Source organism: Oreochromis niloticus, linkage group LG15 (genome assembly GCF_001858045.2).
Source record: "Oreochromis niloticus isolate F11D_XX linkage group LG15, O_niloticus_UMD_NMBU, whole genome shotgun sequence".
Classification (NCBI taxonomy): Eukaryota; Metazoa; Chordata; class Actinopteri; order Cichliformes; family Cichlidae; genus Oreochromis; species Oreochromis niloticus.
In genome coordinates, this window is record NC_031980.2 from 32311438 (window position 1) to 32328368 (window position 16931).

At 40.8% G+C, this 16931-nt stretch overlaps 1 protein-coding gene and 1 long non-coding RNA gene across 4 annotated transcripts in view; one reads left to right on the top strand and one right to left on the bottom strand.

Moving 5' to 3' along the window:
- The window catches only part of LOC100708810 (cAMP-specific 3',5'-cyclic phosphodiesterase 4D), a 98832-nt gene that overhangs the window by 16672 nt on the left and 65229 nt on the right, over positions 1–16931 (top strand). For 2 of the 3 annotated variants that reach the window (XM_019345943.2, XM_013273692.3), the window contains exon 3: positions 1905–2107. In XM_019345943.2, the coding sequence (XP_019201488.1) occupies positions 1905–2107 (203 nt within the window). Of the gene's footprint in view, positions 1–1904; positions 2108–4794; positions 5029–16931 lie in introns of those variants that run through there. The other variant, XM_019345946.2, reaches the window with a different exon arrangement.
- LOC112842375 (uncharacterized) lies at positions 2146–4675 on the bottom strand. Its single transcript, XR_003214115.1, has 3 exons — positions 4592–4675; positions 2797–2895; positions 2146–2301 (listed from the first exon to the last, which is right to left on the bottom strand). It is a non-coding gene; the product is annotated as an uncharacterized LOC112842375 (long non-coding RNA).

Consider the following 16931-nt stretch of genomic DNA (forward strand, 5'->3'; position numbering starts at 1 on the left):
GCAGCAGGCCTGACAGTCATGTCATGTTTGATGCTTGACAGCACCGATCAGGGAAAGGAGACTTGCTGGATTGCAGATCAATATCCATCAGCTCCCACCGAACTCCACTCATGAACTCAGTCGAAGCGCAAATTACAGCAGCAGAGGCTCAGAGCGACCCAAATGGACATGGATTTTTGGAGAATGTATATTTCCCCGGGTGCCTCATTCTCATTTGACCCTTTAAAGGGGAGACTTGGTTATGTACTGTTTAAAGAAGACTCACAATCATATGTAGTTGTTTGTCAGGCAGAGCAAGCTGCTGTCTGCCTGCTCGCCTGTTGAGTAATCACTTTCCACTCATTGGATATTAAATGGTGAAAAAAAGTCAAATTAATGCTCGGTCTGAAACCTGGAAAAAGTTCGTGCTGTGCCTGCAGTATCCTCGGGGCAGATTGGGCAGATGCCACGTGTCCCTGGAAAAATACACATACATTTATTTTAGTTATTTATTGAACTATTTCTAATTGCGACAGTGAAATAATTTCAGCTTTCAGTCTGTCATGGGTACACGCTTATGAATCCTATTTTCCATCCTAAACTGTGTATATGTCCATGCATCAGCTGTGACGCGTTGCAAATATATGGTAATTGTAACTGATGAGATGATATTTCAGAACATTTAGGCTATTGAAGTGTCGTCTCTGATCTTTTATTAATGAATCTTTGAGTGATTTGTTTGCCTAATTTCATAGAGTTCACTGTGGAGGCTACTCAGCGGGAACCCTGTGTGGCCATTTGTGAAGCAAATTTAAAGCGGTATATAGAAGGCTTTAAAATGTACATTTCAAACGCACTATGGGAGGTTTATCATGAGCAACAGCAAGCATCACCAGGAATATGTAGACTTGCACGTAGCTCTGTAAACGCTTTCAGCTGAAGTCTGTCAGCGGGCCAGGATGCTGATTTTATCATGTTTAATGATTACTTTGCAAATCATCATGAAACACAAAATAAAGCAAAGTCTGATGAGAGTTTGGAAAGGCTACTTTTTGGTTTTGGCCTATTTACAGCTTGTTACAAAGTATTTCTAGGCAGGGCCAATTTTTTGCCAGTCCTCTCGATGGTTTCACTCAGAATCACAACTGCAGCCTCCAGTGGCTGTGCTCCAGTTAGCTACAGCATTAAAAACAATATAAAAAGTGAGTAAAATGATTATCTCATTATGATGACACTTTTTAAGGTCTCAGAGTTGTTATCCACCAAGTGCACAGTCAGTTCTTGTAGTTAATCTTTGAGAAACACAAGGATCTGAGTGGTGAATCACTGAGCCTCAGGCATCCATCAACAGTTCACTGGAAGCCCACCCTTGACCATCTTTGGTAGCCACTGCATAGGCTTCCAGTGAACTGCTGATGGATGCCTGAGGCTCAGTGATTCACATTTTAGCAGGCACCCTCTCACACTTTGGTCAGGACTGGATTGAGGAGCGTGAGAAAGAGTTAAAAGTCTCGACTTAGTCACCAAATTCTCTTGAACTTTAGATGATCTGGAAAAGCAGCTCAGCTCTATCGAGTCTTTACCTTTCAGCTGATAGGACTTAAGGGATCTGCTGCTAACATCTTATGCACACTTTCAAAGGGCCAATGTAGTCCATGTTTTGGCAGCACAGCACACCGTAATGGGTGTTTTAATGTTGTGACTGATTTATGATCAGCTCTCAAATGGCTTAAGTAAAATGGTTTAATCCTTTAAAGAGGCGTTCTGGACTCTTGTGTTGTGCTGCATTAGTTTTACTGGCTGTGAGTGATTAAACTTTCAGATGAGTGTGTATTCTGCTTGTTTCCACACATGTCACCTTGACTGGAGAATAACATTACATTGAAACTTACCAATATGTTTTTGCTTTTTTCTTTGGGATGCAGCATTTTCGAGATTCTATACCAGTGGGCAACCATGTGGTACGGCGGCGTTTCTCAGGCCCACTGCTGCTGCCTCCGCTGTGGAGGAGACACTCCCATCAGGACCACTCATTCGAAACCCGGCGACCACATCCGGCACACGCACTACCGCTAGCCCGGCTAGAAGAGCTGTACAGTCTAGCACTGGCCACCCATGATGAGCACCGGTCAGTGACACACACTGTTTGTTTGTATGTTTCTTTGTTTCTTTGTTTTGCCTCTGAGGAATTCCTTCAGTGAACTGTGGATGTGGTTAAACAGAGAAAATTGCAGATCTTCCTTTTTCTGTGGGGCTTTGTTTATCTGTTAAGCTTCATCAGATGAAGCTTAACGCACAGATGATTCACACAGATGATGAACTCTGTGTGAAATGGAGAATAAGATTAATAATTTTGACACAACTTCTTTCTCTGTAAAAGTTTTAACACACCCATAATTTCATTTTATTTTGCTTCCAAGCGGCCTGACTTTCTTACATTTTTAAGTGCGCTTGAGCAACAGCTCTCAAGGCTTTCTGAAGGTCTTTTTCATTCATTTTAAGTCCTTTCCTGTTTAGTTGCTTTTTTTTTTTGGTTAAGCCACTTAACACTGACTCAAGGAAGGAACATGTTTGGTGTCTAAGCATAAAAGACAAATTGGGAAAAACTGTAAATTATATCTTTAGGAACTTGTTACAAACAGCCAGTAACAAAAAACACATCGACAGGCATGGCATAACACTTTTGCACCAAGAAGTTAAAAAAGGCCATTTTAAGGAAGGGAAACAAAGAGAAAGGCTATCATGGTCTGTGTTGCATTTAGTCAGTGGTGATGGGGATCTTAAAGGGCAGAAAAGTACAGTGAGATTTTGACTCACCGTCCAATACCATCGGGAAAGCAATTCATTGGCAGCGGGTCATTTTTCAGCATGGCAAAGATCCCAAAAACACTGCCAGTCTATGCAGTAAAAGCATACCTGGATAGAAAAACACACACAGTCATGGACTGGCCCAGACCTCGGACCTCAACATTATTGAAGCAGTGTGGGATCATGTTGACAGAGAATGAAACAAAAGGAAGTGAACATTCAAAGAAGTCCTTCAGCATGGAGAACTATTCCTAAGGACTTCTTAAAGAAATGACAAGAAAGCTGCCAAAGAGAGTTCAGTCATAATGAATACTGAATTTCACGTTCATTAGAATTGCACAAACTCGGTATGTGTCTCTTTGCACGTTTTAACAAATCACCATAACTTTCCCAGCAAAATATAAAGAAATGAGGAGTGACTCCAGACTTCTGCATAGTACTTTAGTTAAGTTTTTTTCATTCTAATTAAAAGTTTTAAGAATCATGTTTTTCTTGTTCACAAAATGAAGTCTTGTGTGTTGCAGCTGTTGTTCCTGTTTCATTAACACAAATTATGTGAGTCAAGCTCAGCACATAGACATTTGCCTCGTTCGTCTGTACCACATTCCTGTCACATGGTCATGTTTTGGTGATTGTTTTGGTAGGTCAGTGCTCGTAAGCAGCAGACGGAGGCTGTCTGTGTGACACTGAGACAAAAATAGAAATGTGGACTGTTGTTTTGCGGTTTCTGGTGATAATGAAAAGCATCTCCTGTGTTTAAAAAAAAAGAAGCCTAGTAATTGCAACAACAGTTAGAAACCTCCCACTGAAAGGTCATGCGTGTGGATGTGGGTGTGGGTGTGCACTTGTATCTCCCCTGACTCCCTTTTAGACATAAAAGCTGACCATTTTCATGTTTGAACATCTACAAACATGTGTGTGCTGTCCAGGCATTAATTACCAAAAAATAAATAAATAAAAAGGCTGATCTTTGTAACGTAATCGTGCTTTTTTCAGACTGAAAATCCTTTTTGGATAAACAGCTCGTTAGCTAATGATACAGCCCCTATTTTTCCTACATAATAAAAATAAGTGGGTTTGGTGACATCAGTAATTTGAACCAGCCCTGTGTTGTTTTCCTGTCGTGCCTATAAACCTGAATTTATTCGAATTTACAAAACGCAACCCAATCTTCCAGCTGGTAATGGGATGTAGGGTACAGAGTCTGACATATAAAATTTACTGCAACCTTATAGGAAGCTGCATTGCACATTAAACTATAGGCCTAATGATAGCTATATACCAACATGCAACCACTCCTCCCTTCAGTTACACACTGGTTTGCCTTTATTTGTTAGTTTGAGAGCTTGTACACAGTGATTTCCTGAGACAGGGTTAATGAAATATGTTAAACCAGTGCTGCTCTGACCAGTAAAGATATCTCTACCTTCATTATGTGAAAAATCTGTCTGACTGCTCTATATCTCTTATATGACGCAAAAGATAAAAGATGGATTTTTCCAAAAATCAATTACAAATAATGAACAGGCAATTTTGCTCTACCAGAGTAAATACAGTAAAGATAAGGCAATGTTGTGTAATGCTGATGATTGGCGCTTTGACAGATAAGACAGCGACAGACAGGGAAACAGATGGAGATGGCAGGAGGAAGCTGGTCGAGAGAGCCACAGTAAGAGGTGAGGATGGAGAGAGAGAGAGAGAGAGAGAGAGATAAAAGGAGGGAGAAACTGAGAGGGAGAGAGGGGGAGGAATCAGGAGGAAACAGAGAGATGGAGAGAGAGAGACGGGGGGAGCTGGTACTGACTGAGAGGCTCACAGTCGTTTCAGCACTCCGCCTCGTGGACAGCAGCGCACCATGACGCCGCGCGCGCCTCTCTGAAGCGCGTGCCTTCCTCCTCACAGTCCCCGCAGACGAGCTCTACGCTGTTCTCCGAGTCTGTTTGTCGCTCAGAAGTCGCTTTTTAAAAAAAAAACAGACAAAAAAAAACAGACAAAAACAAAAGCCAAAAAAAAATCCAGCGAGCACGTAAAAGTAAAAAATGGAGTGCACCACGCTGAGCAGAGAGGGAGCGGGGCTCGCCAAGCCGCCCAACACCTGTGGCGGCAGCCCAGGACTCACATACGCATAAAACAGCGCTTCAACTCGGACACCGAGCGCTACCTGTGCCGCAACCGGACCCTGGAGAAGCTCCGTCCCGGACTGAGGAAACCCCGGATGTCCTGGCCCTCCTCGCTGAAACGGTAACCCTCTTTAATCTCCCGAGTAACTAAAGTAAAAGCAGGTGAATTGTTTTCCACCGCTTCGGGAATGAGAGTCAATTTGAAAAGCCCAAAAGTTCAGAATACGCACTGGAGCGTTGCTTTGACTAATTACACGATGAAATAATGGCGTGACGATAGTTTTAGTTGTCAAGTTTCAGAAGAACCCGCAAACCAAAGCTCTCTGAAAGTCGATTAAGCTCGACGAGCTGTGTAGCTAAAGTGAAACTGTGTAACTTGTCATAATCTTTACACTTAAAAGTGCTCAGTTTGACAGCTCCCTGTTTATGTAGCTGAGCAGAGGAGTGGAGCGGTGATGGCTAGATGTTAGTGTCTGAGAGATGATGTTAGGCCATCAGTCTTTGCTGCCTGTTGCAGTCATGGGTGGTGGGGCTGGGGGTTAGGGGGAGGCTCTTCCCCCCCTCAGTGTTGTTTCCCACCAAAACCTTTAATGCTGCTGACACAAACGGGTGATGACTGTCAGACCCTGAAGCACACAGTGCAAACATATTAAATGGGTTTTAGATTGTATGCAACACCGGGCCCTGAAAACTCCCTTTAACATCCGAAAAGGTTGATTCTGTTTATCTGGACGTTTTCAGTGGGAGAAATGTTTCATCCAGGTGACTTCTGCAGGTTTCCCCAAACTTATAAACAGTACATTTGCACAATAATTGAACCTAGAACACTGAACGAACAATGGGCTGAGAGGTCAGTTCCTTGATCATCCCTGTAAGGTCATTATAGATAATTTTTCATTCACATGTAGAAAATATAAGAGCTGTGAATCAGTAATGGACCTGCAACAGTGTCTGTGTTGTTGAAGAGCTTGTTTTTTTTCTATACTGACTTGTTGAAAACCTGCATAAATTGTATCCTTGCAAACATTTCAGAGATAAGGCTCATATGACTTTTTAGTTTCAGGCTGTTTCTGACCTGTTACGCATTTCCTTGTACGTAGGAGGGTTTCAGAGGTGATTGCTGGGGTCTTTGATGCTGTATCCTCAGAAAACATGAAATTTTGCTATTTATTACAAGTTCATAAAAACACGTAACATGCAATTTTTGAATAATCTTCTCCCTTGATGGCTCATCTTAATTTGATTCTTAACATATAAGAAAATCAAACATAAAGCCTTTTGATCATGCCATGAGAGGTGTTTTGGATTATTCAGCCCACGAAATAACCCCCTGTGACTGAGTGGGTGTCTCCTGCACAGGCTGCCTACCTGTTCTTCGAGCTTGACTTTGTGTTCTGCACCTTTCACTTTTTAGGAATGATGGAGGAGGGAGGATGTAGTTAACGGTGCACTCTGAAAACCTGCTCAGTCAGGCTGGGAAAAGGTTCTGACTTCCCCTCCCTACTTGTTTGCACCCAGAGATTGCCAGGCAAGAGATTGATGGCTGGTGTTTGTGCCTCACCCTTATTTGTGTGATTTTACTGTATTGAGTTTGAAAAGAGCCTCAAGGATGTGCTTTTAACTCAAGGAGAAGAAATGAAAAAGCACTAAACTTGAGAGCCTTGTAAATTGCATTTTATTTTAAATGAGTTTTGCAAAACTCATTTTTTGTTCATTACTATTCCATTTTCTCTGTTGAGATTTAGTGCCATGATAGTGTAGACCCCGGCTCAGTGTCTTTGCATTGCTAATAAGACTGTAGGGAAACATTGGCATGTTTCTGTAACACGCGCTGACCCTCGGTTTTCGGTATTTCCTGTAGGAAAGAAAAAGCTGAATTATAAAGTTCATAAAATATTTCGGTGATTGGATGCAGCAGAGCTGAACAGGCATGAAAACCACTGTCAGTTCTGCTCCGTTCCCCAGACGCTGTCAACAAGCAATGCGGCAGCTCGTCTCGCCTCAGAGCTTTCTCACACTACACTAAAGTGCTTTATTTTTGTCCCCTGGTAGTGCACCAAGAGAATAAGAAGAAGATAATCACCAACAAACAATTGTTTCTGTAACAAGACAGAAAAAGGCCGGAGTAAGATGTGTATGGCATGTGCTGACAATATAGACTATGCATAAAGATGGCAGTAGCAACAACTGGTTTGTGGACTCGGGTTTCTGAAGTCTCGACTTTAGAGCTTCTTGTTTTCTGAAAGCAGAAGTAACAAGAGGGTGGAGTGCTAACTTGGTTGTACCCTTGGTTTGGCACTAATATCTGCCAAATAGTCAATTTTCAAGCATCAGAACTGAAGTATTTAGTCACTGGATAGTCTGAACCATACAGCAAGCCATATTCGTTTAACACCAACAACACAAATTCACTGAGAGGCTCAGTTCAGCCGTGCCCAAAATTCAAACAGGTAAGTATGTATGCACACATCTGCATGCATGCTTAGTGCAATATTTGGTCGGCGTGTTGACATAATGTAGCTGAACTGAGATTAATTCAGTGTTTAACATGCCTTGGGGTAACACTGGGAAATTTCTCCCTGCACTTGCAATAATTTCAAACATGTCTCAACAGCTCCTGGCAATAATCATTAATGATTCAATTTGTTCCAACAGGTCATTTTTCCTTTTCTGAGTAGAAGTGCATGCTCTGCACTTGTGTGCAGGTGTTGCATTCAATTCTCAAATTTAATTTGCTTCCAGTTCAGTGATCTAATGCGAGTGTGCAGTGTCTCAGGTCACAGGTCACATGAAGGCAAGCAACCAAATTAGAATTAGCAAACATTACCATCTAAACTGTGAGATAGGGATGTCACCAGAACTGATGCTTACGGCAGCATTCGATACAAAAATTCTGAAAACACAAGAACACTTTTTTTGCATGTGTGTCTGTTTTGTTTTGGGGGTCTTCACAACCATAGCATCATATGTACTGAGTAGGACTCCCAAAACAAAGTGTCATACTTGACTACTAGCTAGTTTCAGCAGGTTCTTTGTTTAAAGTGGGTCACCACAGTGGGTTGCTCCACATTTGAGTTGGTAGGCTTTTTATGCAGAATGCTACTTGATACTAAAAACTACTGTCAGGTTAGATATTTGCAGGTTTGGAGATTTGACACCAACAGTGCTGTCTTCACCTTCTCTAGCTGGCACACAACCTCATTGCTGCTGATAGGTAGCCACACAGCCCCTCCCCTCACTAGCAGCTGAACATGTGAACAGCAACTCAGCAAAGTGAAGCATCTTAACATTATGAGGAATTCAGGAGGTCAGTAAAGCTCCTGTTTCAGCAGGATTGAATAGTTAATACATGTTAACATTAGCTGTTTAACTATTAGCAGTTACCCGCATTGACTGTTAAGTTACCATTAAGGTAGCAGCTAGAGGTTAATAGCAAAATGGTAACATTAATGTGGGAGCTAGGCAGCAAACGTGAGAGCAGCTAAACTGAACGTGATCTATTATGAATCGACAGACAGAAAAATAAGAAAGGCCACAAGCCAGACAGAATTTCTTTTGGGTCACAATCTGACATTAAAGTGAAGAAAAGATGACAAAGGTTCAATAAAGACTCATTGTGAAGCAGACGGGAAATTCTTTTCTGACTGTTCTCAGTGAAGCCACATCAATTTGTAAATGTCAGACCTCAGAGTACCAGAAAAACTAACCTGAAATGAAAAAAGACAATTATAGTAGAATATGTAAGAAGAAGGTAGTATGCGCGCTGACTGGCAACGATCTACTTTGGCAGCGATACCGTATGTGTTTGTGGAGGTTTCTGTGTATATGCGTGTGTCTGTGAAAGCAAATTATAAATAGAAATGGATTGTCCAAGTTCACTGCGCTGTAGAGTAGAGTCATGGCACAGTGGACTGGACAATGAAGCCTGCTGCCGTCTTACCCTCAAGCTCTTTCGTCACCCTCACTGTAAGCCTGCTGCTTTTTCTGTATCCGTTCCCCATACGATCCTGCCAGTGTGAATGCCGGCTGCTCACTTTTCAATGATGATCGAGAAAATGCAAACAGTTCGAGGTGTAGGTAGGAGTAAGAGCAATGAGTCAGCCCGCTCTATAGCCACCAACGACAACACCGCTGGCACTGCCTTTACCCTGCTCTGAGTATGTATTTCCTTTTTTCTTTTTTGTCCCAGAATGCCTCTGATTGTGGATCATTCTGGATGACTCACATTATTTTTAAATATAAATCATCTACAACACACGTGGGCTAAAATTTTATGTAAGACCCAATATAAAACATAATGATTTATGAAGCCACCTGTTTTATAAATTTGAGTCTGCAGTTAAAAAAAAGAATAGAAAGATAATAATAAAAATGAGTCAGTAGACAAAACTTTAATTTTTGGTGACTCTCTCTATGCCAGAATCTCTATGGAATCATGGCCACTACAGCTGTACCCAAATATAATATTAATTGGATCTTTTTTTCATTAGGTATAATAATGTGGGGCTTAATACTGTGCTAGCAGATCTCTCTTGTGGCAGGAACAGCTCTTTCTTGGATTGCTGTACTCAGTCAATGACAGATAAGAGTGTTCCTCTAACTTTCTCTCTGCATCATAATTTTGCTTTTAAATACAGCCGACATCGGTGTACAGCTGTTATACAACCTCTTCATTAGGTACACCTGTTCCACTGCTGGTAATAGGCAAATATCTAGTCATCCAGTCACATGACAGTAATTCAGTGCACTTAGACATGTAGACATGGTCAAGAGTACTTGCTGAGGTTCAAACCAAGCATCATCATGGAGGATTTAAATGACTTTAAACACGGCATGGTTGTCGGTGTTGAATGGGTGGGTCTCAGTATTTCAGAAATTTCTGATCTTCCTCGATTTTCCCACCCTCTAGGGTTTACAGAGAATGGTCCAAAACAGAGATGTCAGACCTTGAAGCAGATGGGTTACAGGAGCAGAAGATCACGCTGCTTTGTTGCTGCAGTGGATCGGGCTACTGGTGGTGTTATGATGTGGCACACTTTGTATTTTGGATTTGGTGAAAGAGGAAAACATCACTAACGTATAGCCAAAAAATCAGCAGCAACTTTGTCTAAATCTTTCCCTGAGAAATCCGAGTTTCCAGCACCTTGTTGAATCTACGCTAGGAAGATTTAACCTCCTAGGACCTGGCGTCCACACATGTGGACATCACATTTTGGGTTTTCTAGACCAAAATATTAAATTTTGCTCTACAAGGGCCTGATAACCACTTATGAGGACATTATACTGCCACTGTTCTTTCGAAATTTAAAACGAATGTCCTCATATGTGGATCTCATTTTTCTCAGAAACAAAAATGAGGTAAAAAAAAAAAAATCAGGTAATTCTTTTTTCTTTTTTTTTTTTACATTTATCAGGTCCCAATCAGCCCAAATAGCAAAAGAGTTCAGGTTTTAGGAGGTCAAGGCAATTTTCCTTTTGAAGGCAAAAGGGGGTCCAGCAGGATGATAACTCTGTTTGCCATCATTGTCCTTGGGACAATGATGGCAATGACAATAATTTTCTCTTTATTAATCAAAAGAACAAATGCCTTTCAAGGTTTTAGTCTTTTGGTGAAAGTGACAACTCTTTATCAAAACTGAAATTCACCTAATACTGTTAGTAGGTGTAACTGGGGTCCTGCTGACTGGCTCACAAATGGCACAGAAAGACAGGGGCCAGATGGATACGACAGAGTGGATTGTTTGTCAGGCTGAAGGCCGCGCTTCAGGCTGAATTACAATGAATTAACAAATAGGGCTGCACTGTCTTCCTCGGGGGGTCTTCAGCAGCACAGTCCTGTTGATGCGAGCGTGTCAGCTCCCAGGGGGAACGGATTTTTGGCTTCGTGGCCACAGGATGTTCTCACGTCATTAGGTCTGCAGTGTGTTCATGCATTACCAGTGGCTCCACACTCCAGGCCATGAGTAGCGAGAAAAGAAACTGTGATCTGGAGAATTGGTCAACTTGAAATGGGAACGGGCTGCTTTGAAAGCACTTCTTATGGGGTGATACTGAAAAATTACACTCGTTGCTATGGAGCCCTGCTTTCCAGTGATAATGGCATGAAGGGTTACCCACTAGGTTATCAGAGAGTGAGGGGCAGCTTGCCTGAATGTTATCTAACCAGTCTCATGTTGACAAAAGACCCAAAGCAGACTGGCTCCGTCACTAAAGCGAGGATTAGTGAAAGTAATGTTGTCGTGTTTCATACCTGCTGTGTGAGCTGACCTGCAGGTGCCACTTATTATGTGCATGTTGCATTAATCAAGTTCCATTACTTAATCGACACCATTTAACCACTGCTACCCCTGCAGGGGAGGATTTTCCAGTGAAATTAGAGGGTGCTGATGGGTCGTGTTTTCACCATCCGATAACAGCTAATGTGTTGTCATTTCAAGGAAGGAAGCTGAAAAACCTTTGGGAATTTCAGTTTACTGAGCGTTTCTCTGCTCTTTGATAATGAATCTACTCTAACAGAAGCTATGATGGAAAGCTAGTAACTGTGTCTCTTTCGGGCCAAGACGTGAATTCATTAGTGTCTGATTTTTACAGTGTCAGTAAACGGTTAATTTATCAGTCAGCAGTGCTTGTGTTGATAGTCCAAGCAGTGTGGTGCTCCTTTTGGAGAGGCTTGGAAAAGATTTGTTATTGTAAAAGGTGAAGATGAGCGTTCAGTGGCAGGAACATCGATTCATTATCGCTGCAGTCTATTGAAAGGCTGACAGAGGCAAAGCGAAGCAGCCTGCATTTTTCCTCTACACTGTCAGCCAGACAATCAGAGTGTTCCATGGAGACACTGTTCAGTCTTTGAATTTGTTTTTCACCAAATATGTTAGCCAATAACAATTAGGGTTAGGATGCTGGAGCCTTCCTTTAGAGAAAAGACAGCTAAAAAACTACTTCTAACATTTCTGTATTCTTTGGTCTCCTGCTGTTATTTGGCTTCAGTAAAAGGCCGAGTCCAGCAGATAACTGAAACAATTTTAACAAGTGGATACGAGCACCAGAATCTGCAGGTTTGTCTTTTTGGAGTCAGTAATTTGAAAAAAAAAATCCCATTAGCCACTTGAATTTTCAACATTTAAAATTCCAATATGGCCATTATTTCCTTGAAACAGCTCCAGAATTAAATTACAGAGATTTTACTCTTAACTTTTTAAATGCTTTTGACTATAAGTAAGTGAAATTAGTCACACAGAATAACTGTAATGACACATATGTTACATGGTGCTCCAATGGTTCACAGACAAAGTACTGTACAGCCATCCTTTTGATAACATGCATTCAGCTAGGTTTGGACATTCAAATTTCAATTCAATGACTCTTGATGGACTCCTCTACCTTTGGTTCAGCTCTATCATGCTGGCACAAATGTTCATCAGTTTTAGTTGTGACTGGAATAAAGTTCCACTGCTGATAGAACCGTTCAATTACATACAGGTGACGTATATTTAACCAGGCACGGCTAGGCGACACACAAAACATGCAAATGAAGACTGTGACATCGCATTTGTACAGGGGCGATGAAATGAACATATTATTTAAGAAATTCAAAAGAACTGAGATTTAAAATAATCTTTTTTAAAAGCTTATAGCTGTTTTTGACTTCTACGTGATGGGACATACATGATTTCACACTAAAATCATTCAAAAAAGGGTCGTCTAGGAAATAAAACAACATACATATATATATTTTCTTCCCTTTTTCGGCAGCCATCTTGAAAATTGCTAATAGGCTTTATCAAAAGATTAAGCATAACAGAGTATATGTACCAGTTTTGGCTCTTGGATCCACCCGTGAGTGATTTTCCTGTAATGCTTTCTTCTGCTCTAGCCACATTGAGTAGGAGTTGAATGAAATATTGATGCAGTAATGGATTTATGTCTTCCTCTTGCAAATATAGATTTTTGTTTTTAATAAAGCATGCAGGCCTTCTAAACCGACTTCTCTGACAAATGACTTAACCAGAGGCCCTACTTTATGACATCTGTGACAGAGTTTGTCAGATAAATGAGGTAAACTGACCTGAGCTGCAGTGAAGGAGTTATGTGAGGGTGGGAAGCAAAATGAGCTAACAAATTCAGCCAGATATTGTCAGCAAATGTTTTTTCCTAATGTAGCTAGTCATCGTTTGTGACATTCATTCGTTCATTGTTGGATCCATGTCAAAGTACAGTTTGTTGAGTACCTTGTCCTATATTTAATGCATTAATCCACTGCACAGAAGACAGACATTAAAAATCTATTTGAAAGGACACTGATGAATTAAAATGCTCTAAGAAGTGGAGGTGTACCTCTGTGCTTGCATTGCTTATTAAGTTTCTTCAAAAAGACTCAGAAGGTATAATGGATTTAATTTACGCTCGCTAGAATAAAGAAAGGCAAAGGCCCCTCCTCTTGCTTTGTCTCTTATGAAAGAGCCTCACATTTAATTGTTTTACCAGCAAAACAACCTGCCGCTCACAGAAAATCTGGCACATTTTCTGACATTTCGAAGTTGTCTCTGATTATGAAGACAAACAGTGGACACTGCTTCTGAGGTTTGCGATCCCATCTGTGCACTTCAAATGTTTACTTTTCTTGATTCCTGATGATCAGCTTTTATTTTATTCATTTATTTGTTTGGCTGCATTAATATGCTTTTAGCCACATTACATTTATATATTCATCCTTTGACTACAGTCTTTTTGACCACGCATGGCTTCTTATTTCATAAACCATAGATCTTTAAAACATTCATTTTACCGTTTCCCTACAAGGTTTCCAGAAAAATGCTTGGTCACGTTCTCTTCCACAGGCACAGTTAGTATCTGTCAGAAATGGAGCCAGAGCATAATCAGACTGCAGAGATGTTTTAGAAGATTCTGCCCACCATCGACTTAAAGCTAAACAATTAGTGCAGTGTGCTTTGTTTATTTGTGCAAAAACATTAAAAAAATGAACATTGTAGACTGTGCACTGACTTTTGCCATCTTGTTGTCTTGTTATCACAGGCGGGCTGTTAGGACAATGGGTAGACTCATGTCAAGACATAATTAAACTTAGCAGCTAACTAAATCTAATTACATCCCAGGATGTCTGTTCACTTTCCAGTAATCTAACACTCATATCACAGGGTGTGGTACTTTGGGCCAGCGTAGTAAACACACAGTTTTACTCTGGGAGATCAAACATGTCGATGATTGGATCCTTAAACTTTCTCTGATTCCATGGGAAACACAGTTTAAACCTTCATTTCTGCACCTTCGCCTGATGTAGATTTGATTCTGGCAGAACTGTTTGTCCTAAACTCAGATGTATAGCTGTGATGTGAAGGCACATCCATTTAACAAACGATTGCTGCCTTCTTGCTTATGGTGCATTTGCCTACAGCTGGTGGCCGGACACACGCAGAGATGACAGTGCTTTTCCGTTTCCCAGTCAGTGGTGTCGCCTGTTTCAGAAACGGGTCAGGTGTTTCTCGGAAACCGCCGTTGCTGCCTTCTTGATGAACTTGTTTGTTAATTTTACTCAGGATGTAATGTTTAATGGTGCTCTAATGCTTTCAAAGATAAGTTAATCACTGTCATAATTTCCTGAAAAACAAAATCAACAGTCTGAGTTGCATTTTCATTTCAAGTGTCGAAAAATAAATTATCTTGAGGCCATACTTTGCAAAACTGTGGGTAAATATGACTCATACATTGTCAACAGATTGATTCAGTCAAGCGTGTGCGCTTATACAGACAATTAGGGCGGCTACATTTTATTTGATTAGGGAAATTAATAAATGCAAAGGAAAGGAAGCAAGGAAGCTTTTATTAAGTTACACAGAGAAAAGATAACATTTTCCATGAAGCCCTTATTTTCCACTAACAGACTTTGTTTATTGTAAATTAAAAATTAATCAAACATGCAGATTAGTTCATCACTTTCTCCATCTCAACCTACAGTTGGGTACAGAAAAGGATTAGAGCCACTCAAAGTTCTAACTTTGAGAATTCAGATTTTTTATTATTTTCATGACAACCCCAAAGATTTTCAGTGGCCTTAATCCTCATTTCTGAGAGAGAAGTGAAAATTATTTTTCATTTTCTCTAATCCTCTTTCATACTCATGGTCCAGTTTTTAAAAATCTCATCTGAATTTGTCATTTTCTGCCATTTGATCAGACATTCTTTGTAAACCCGGAGACTTCACAATAAAACAACCACATAATGCCCTGACATTTTAGACAGGGAACAGAAATGAGTGTCAGGCATGACATTTACACATTTTATCCCTTGTCCTCTTCCTGCCAAAACATAAACAGCCCTGTCACTGTGGCATATGTGTGATGCAGCATAACATTGAAATAGCGCTTTTATTGAAGGCTTCTATCTTAAAATAGTGACTTACCCACGGTGGCTTGCTTCCCAGTCAGCCTGCAACAATTAATTATAATTGCCAGACAAACAGAAAGTGAAAAATTAAATGAGTCAACAGATGCTATCTGTAATGTGAAGAATCTCTTTTATTAGTTCTCCAGTGACAGAAGACGGATCCGCAAGACACAATCAGGTGGTGAAATCTTAGAGTCAGCGAGCTCTGTGACCTCACAGTAGGAAGGATATGCCACACATACTGTATGTTTGCAGATTTCACATTAGAAGCATGAAGCCAAGGACTATAAATATTTAGAAATATTATTTGAGTCCTTAAATGACATGGCAAGAAATGGAAGTTACTTTCTCATCTATGTTGATTGTAATTACTAAGAAAACCTAAAGGCTGTTTTTCCCTTTATCTGCAGTAGTGTGGGTTGTGAGGTGACCAAGCATTTCTAAGTAGCTGGCAATCACAGTAGAAAATAGGGTTTCTGATCCATCTGGCAGGAGAGCAGCGATAGCTCAGCGATTGAGCTCTTGAGATGAGTAAAGCGGCGCTCGTCTGTGTGCATACAGTGCCCGCTGATTCAGTCGTGGTACAGCAGGTCAGAGAAATGAATACAGGAGCACTTGATAAACCTCAATGAATTACCGAACCATCCTCCCGCCTTTGTACTGACCTCGAGCTGAAGCACGTCCTGTTTCATTTATTTTGCCACCCTTGGTAGTGGTAGAGTAGAAGGAAAATTGCATGTCTCCCTTGTAGTTTTCATCTGTTATGCAAAAGAAAACTGTCAGATGGCACACACACCTGTGCCAACAGTTTCTAAACATGCTGTTATGTCACTGCATGACCATGCAACTTTTTTGGTTTTTACATTTAGGAGCCAATCTGTTATGCCAGTTTAATAGCACAGGCTAATAACTCTCTCATACAGAGAGATTAGAAATTAACAGCTTCCAAACTAATGTGGTCCATTATGACTTGCAACATTCATCTCCCAAAAATTATTGGATGGGACTGAGACGAGGATGCCACCATTTAATTAATGAGGAACCTCTTTCAAAACAAGTCATGCCATTTGAACTTTGCTTCACTTGAGATTGCAGCTGAGAGACGGTTTTTTCTCGAGTTCCAAATGCTGTATTGGGATGACTTTATTTTGGATGCTGTGGCTCTGGATCTCACACAATTTGAAAAAATTAAGAAGGAAATCACATAAACCATTTGATTTGGAAATTATTTTATCCCTATGCAAAGTCTAGCCTTGTTTTTCCAGACCGTTCCCCACTAAAACAATCTGAAGTTGAAGTTTTGAATTGTTACCCCACTAATTTCTGTTAATTTCTGTTATTTTCTTCTCAATATAACTGCACACTCCCTATATGCTCATGTAAATCTGAGGAGCACGAGCCAAAGAATAAATGTAGCTACACTGTTTATCTGTACATGACAATAAAATTTGAAACTTGAAACTATGTGGCCATGTTGCCACCTAGTAATCACTGCCTCCACCAACTTGGAAACACCTACGTGGAAACACTGAAGCGTTCCCAGGCCAGCCGAGAGATATTATCTCTCTAGTGTGTCTTGGGTCTGCCCCGGGGCCTCCTCCTGATGGGACATGGCCGGAGCAC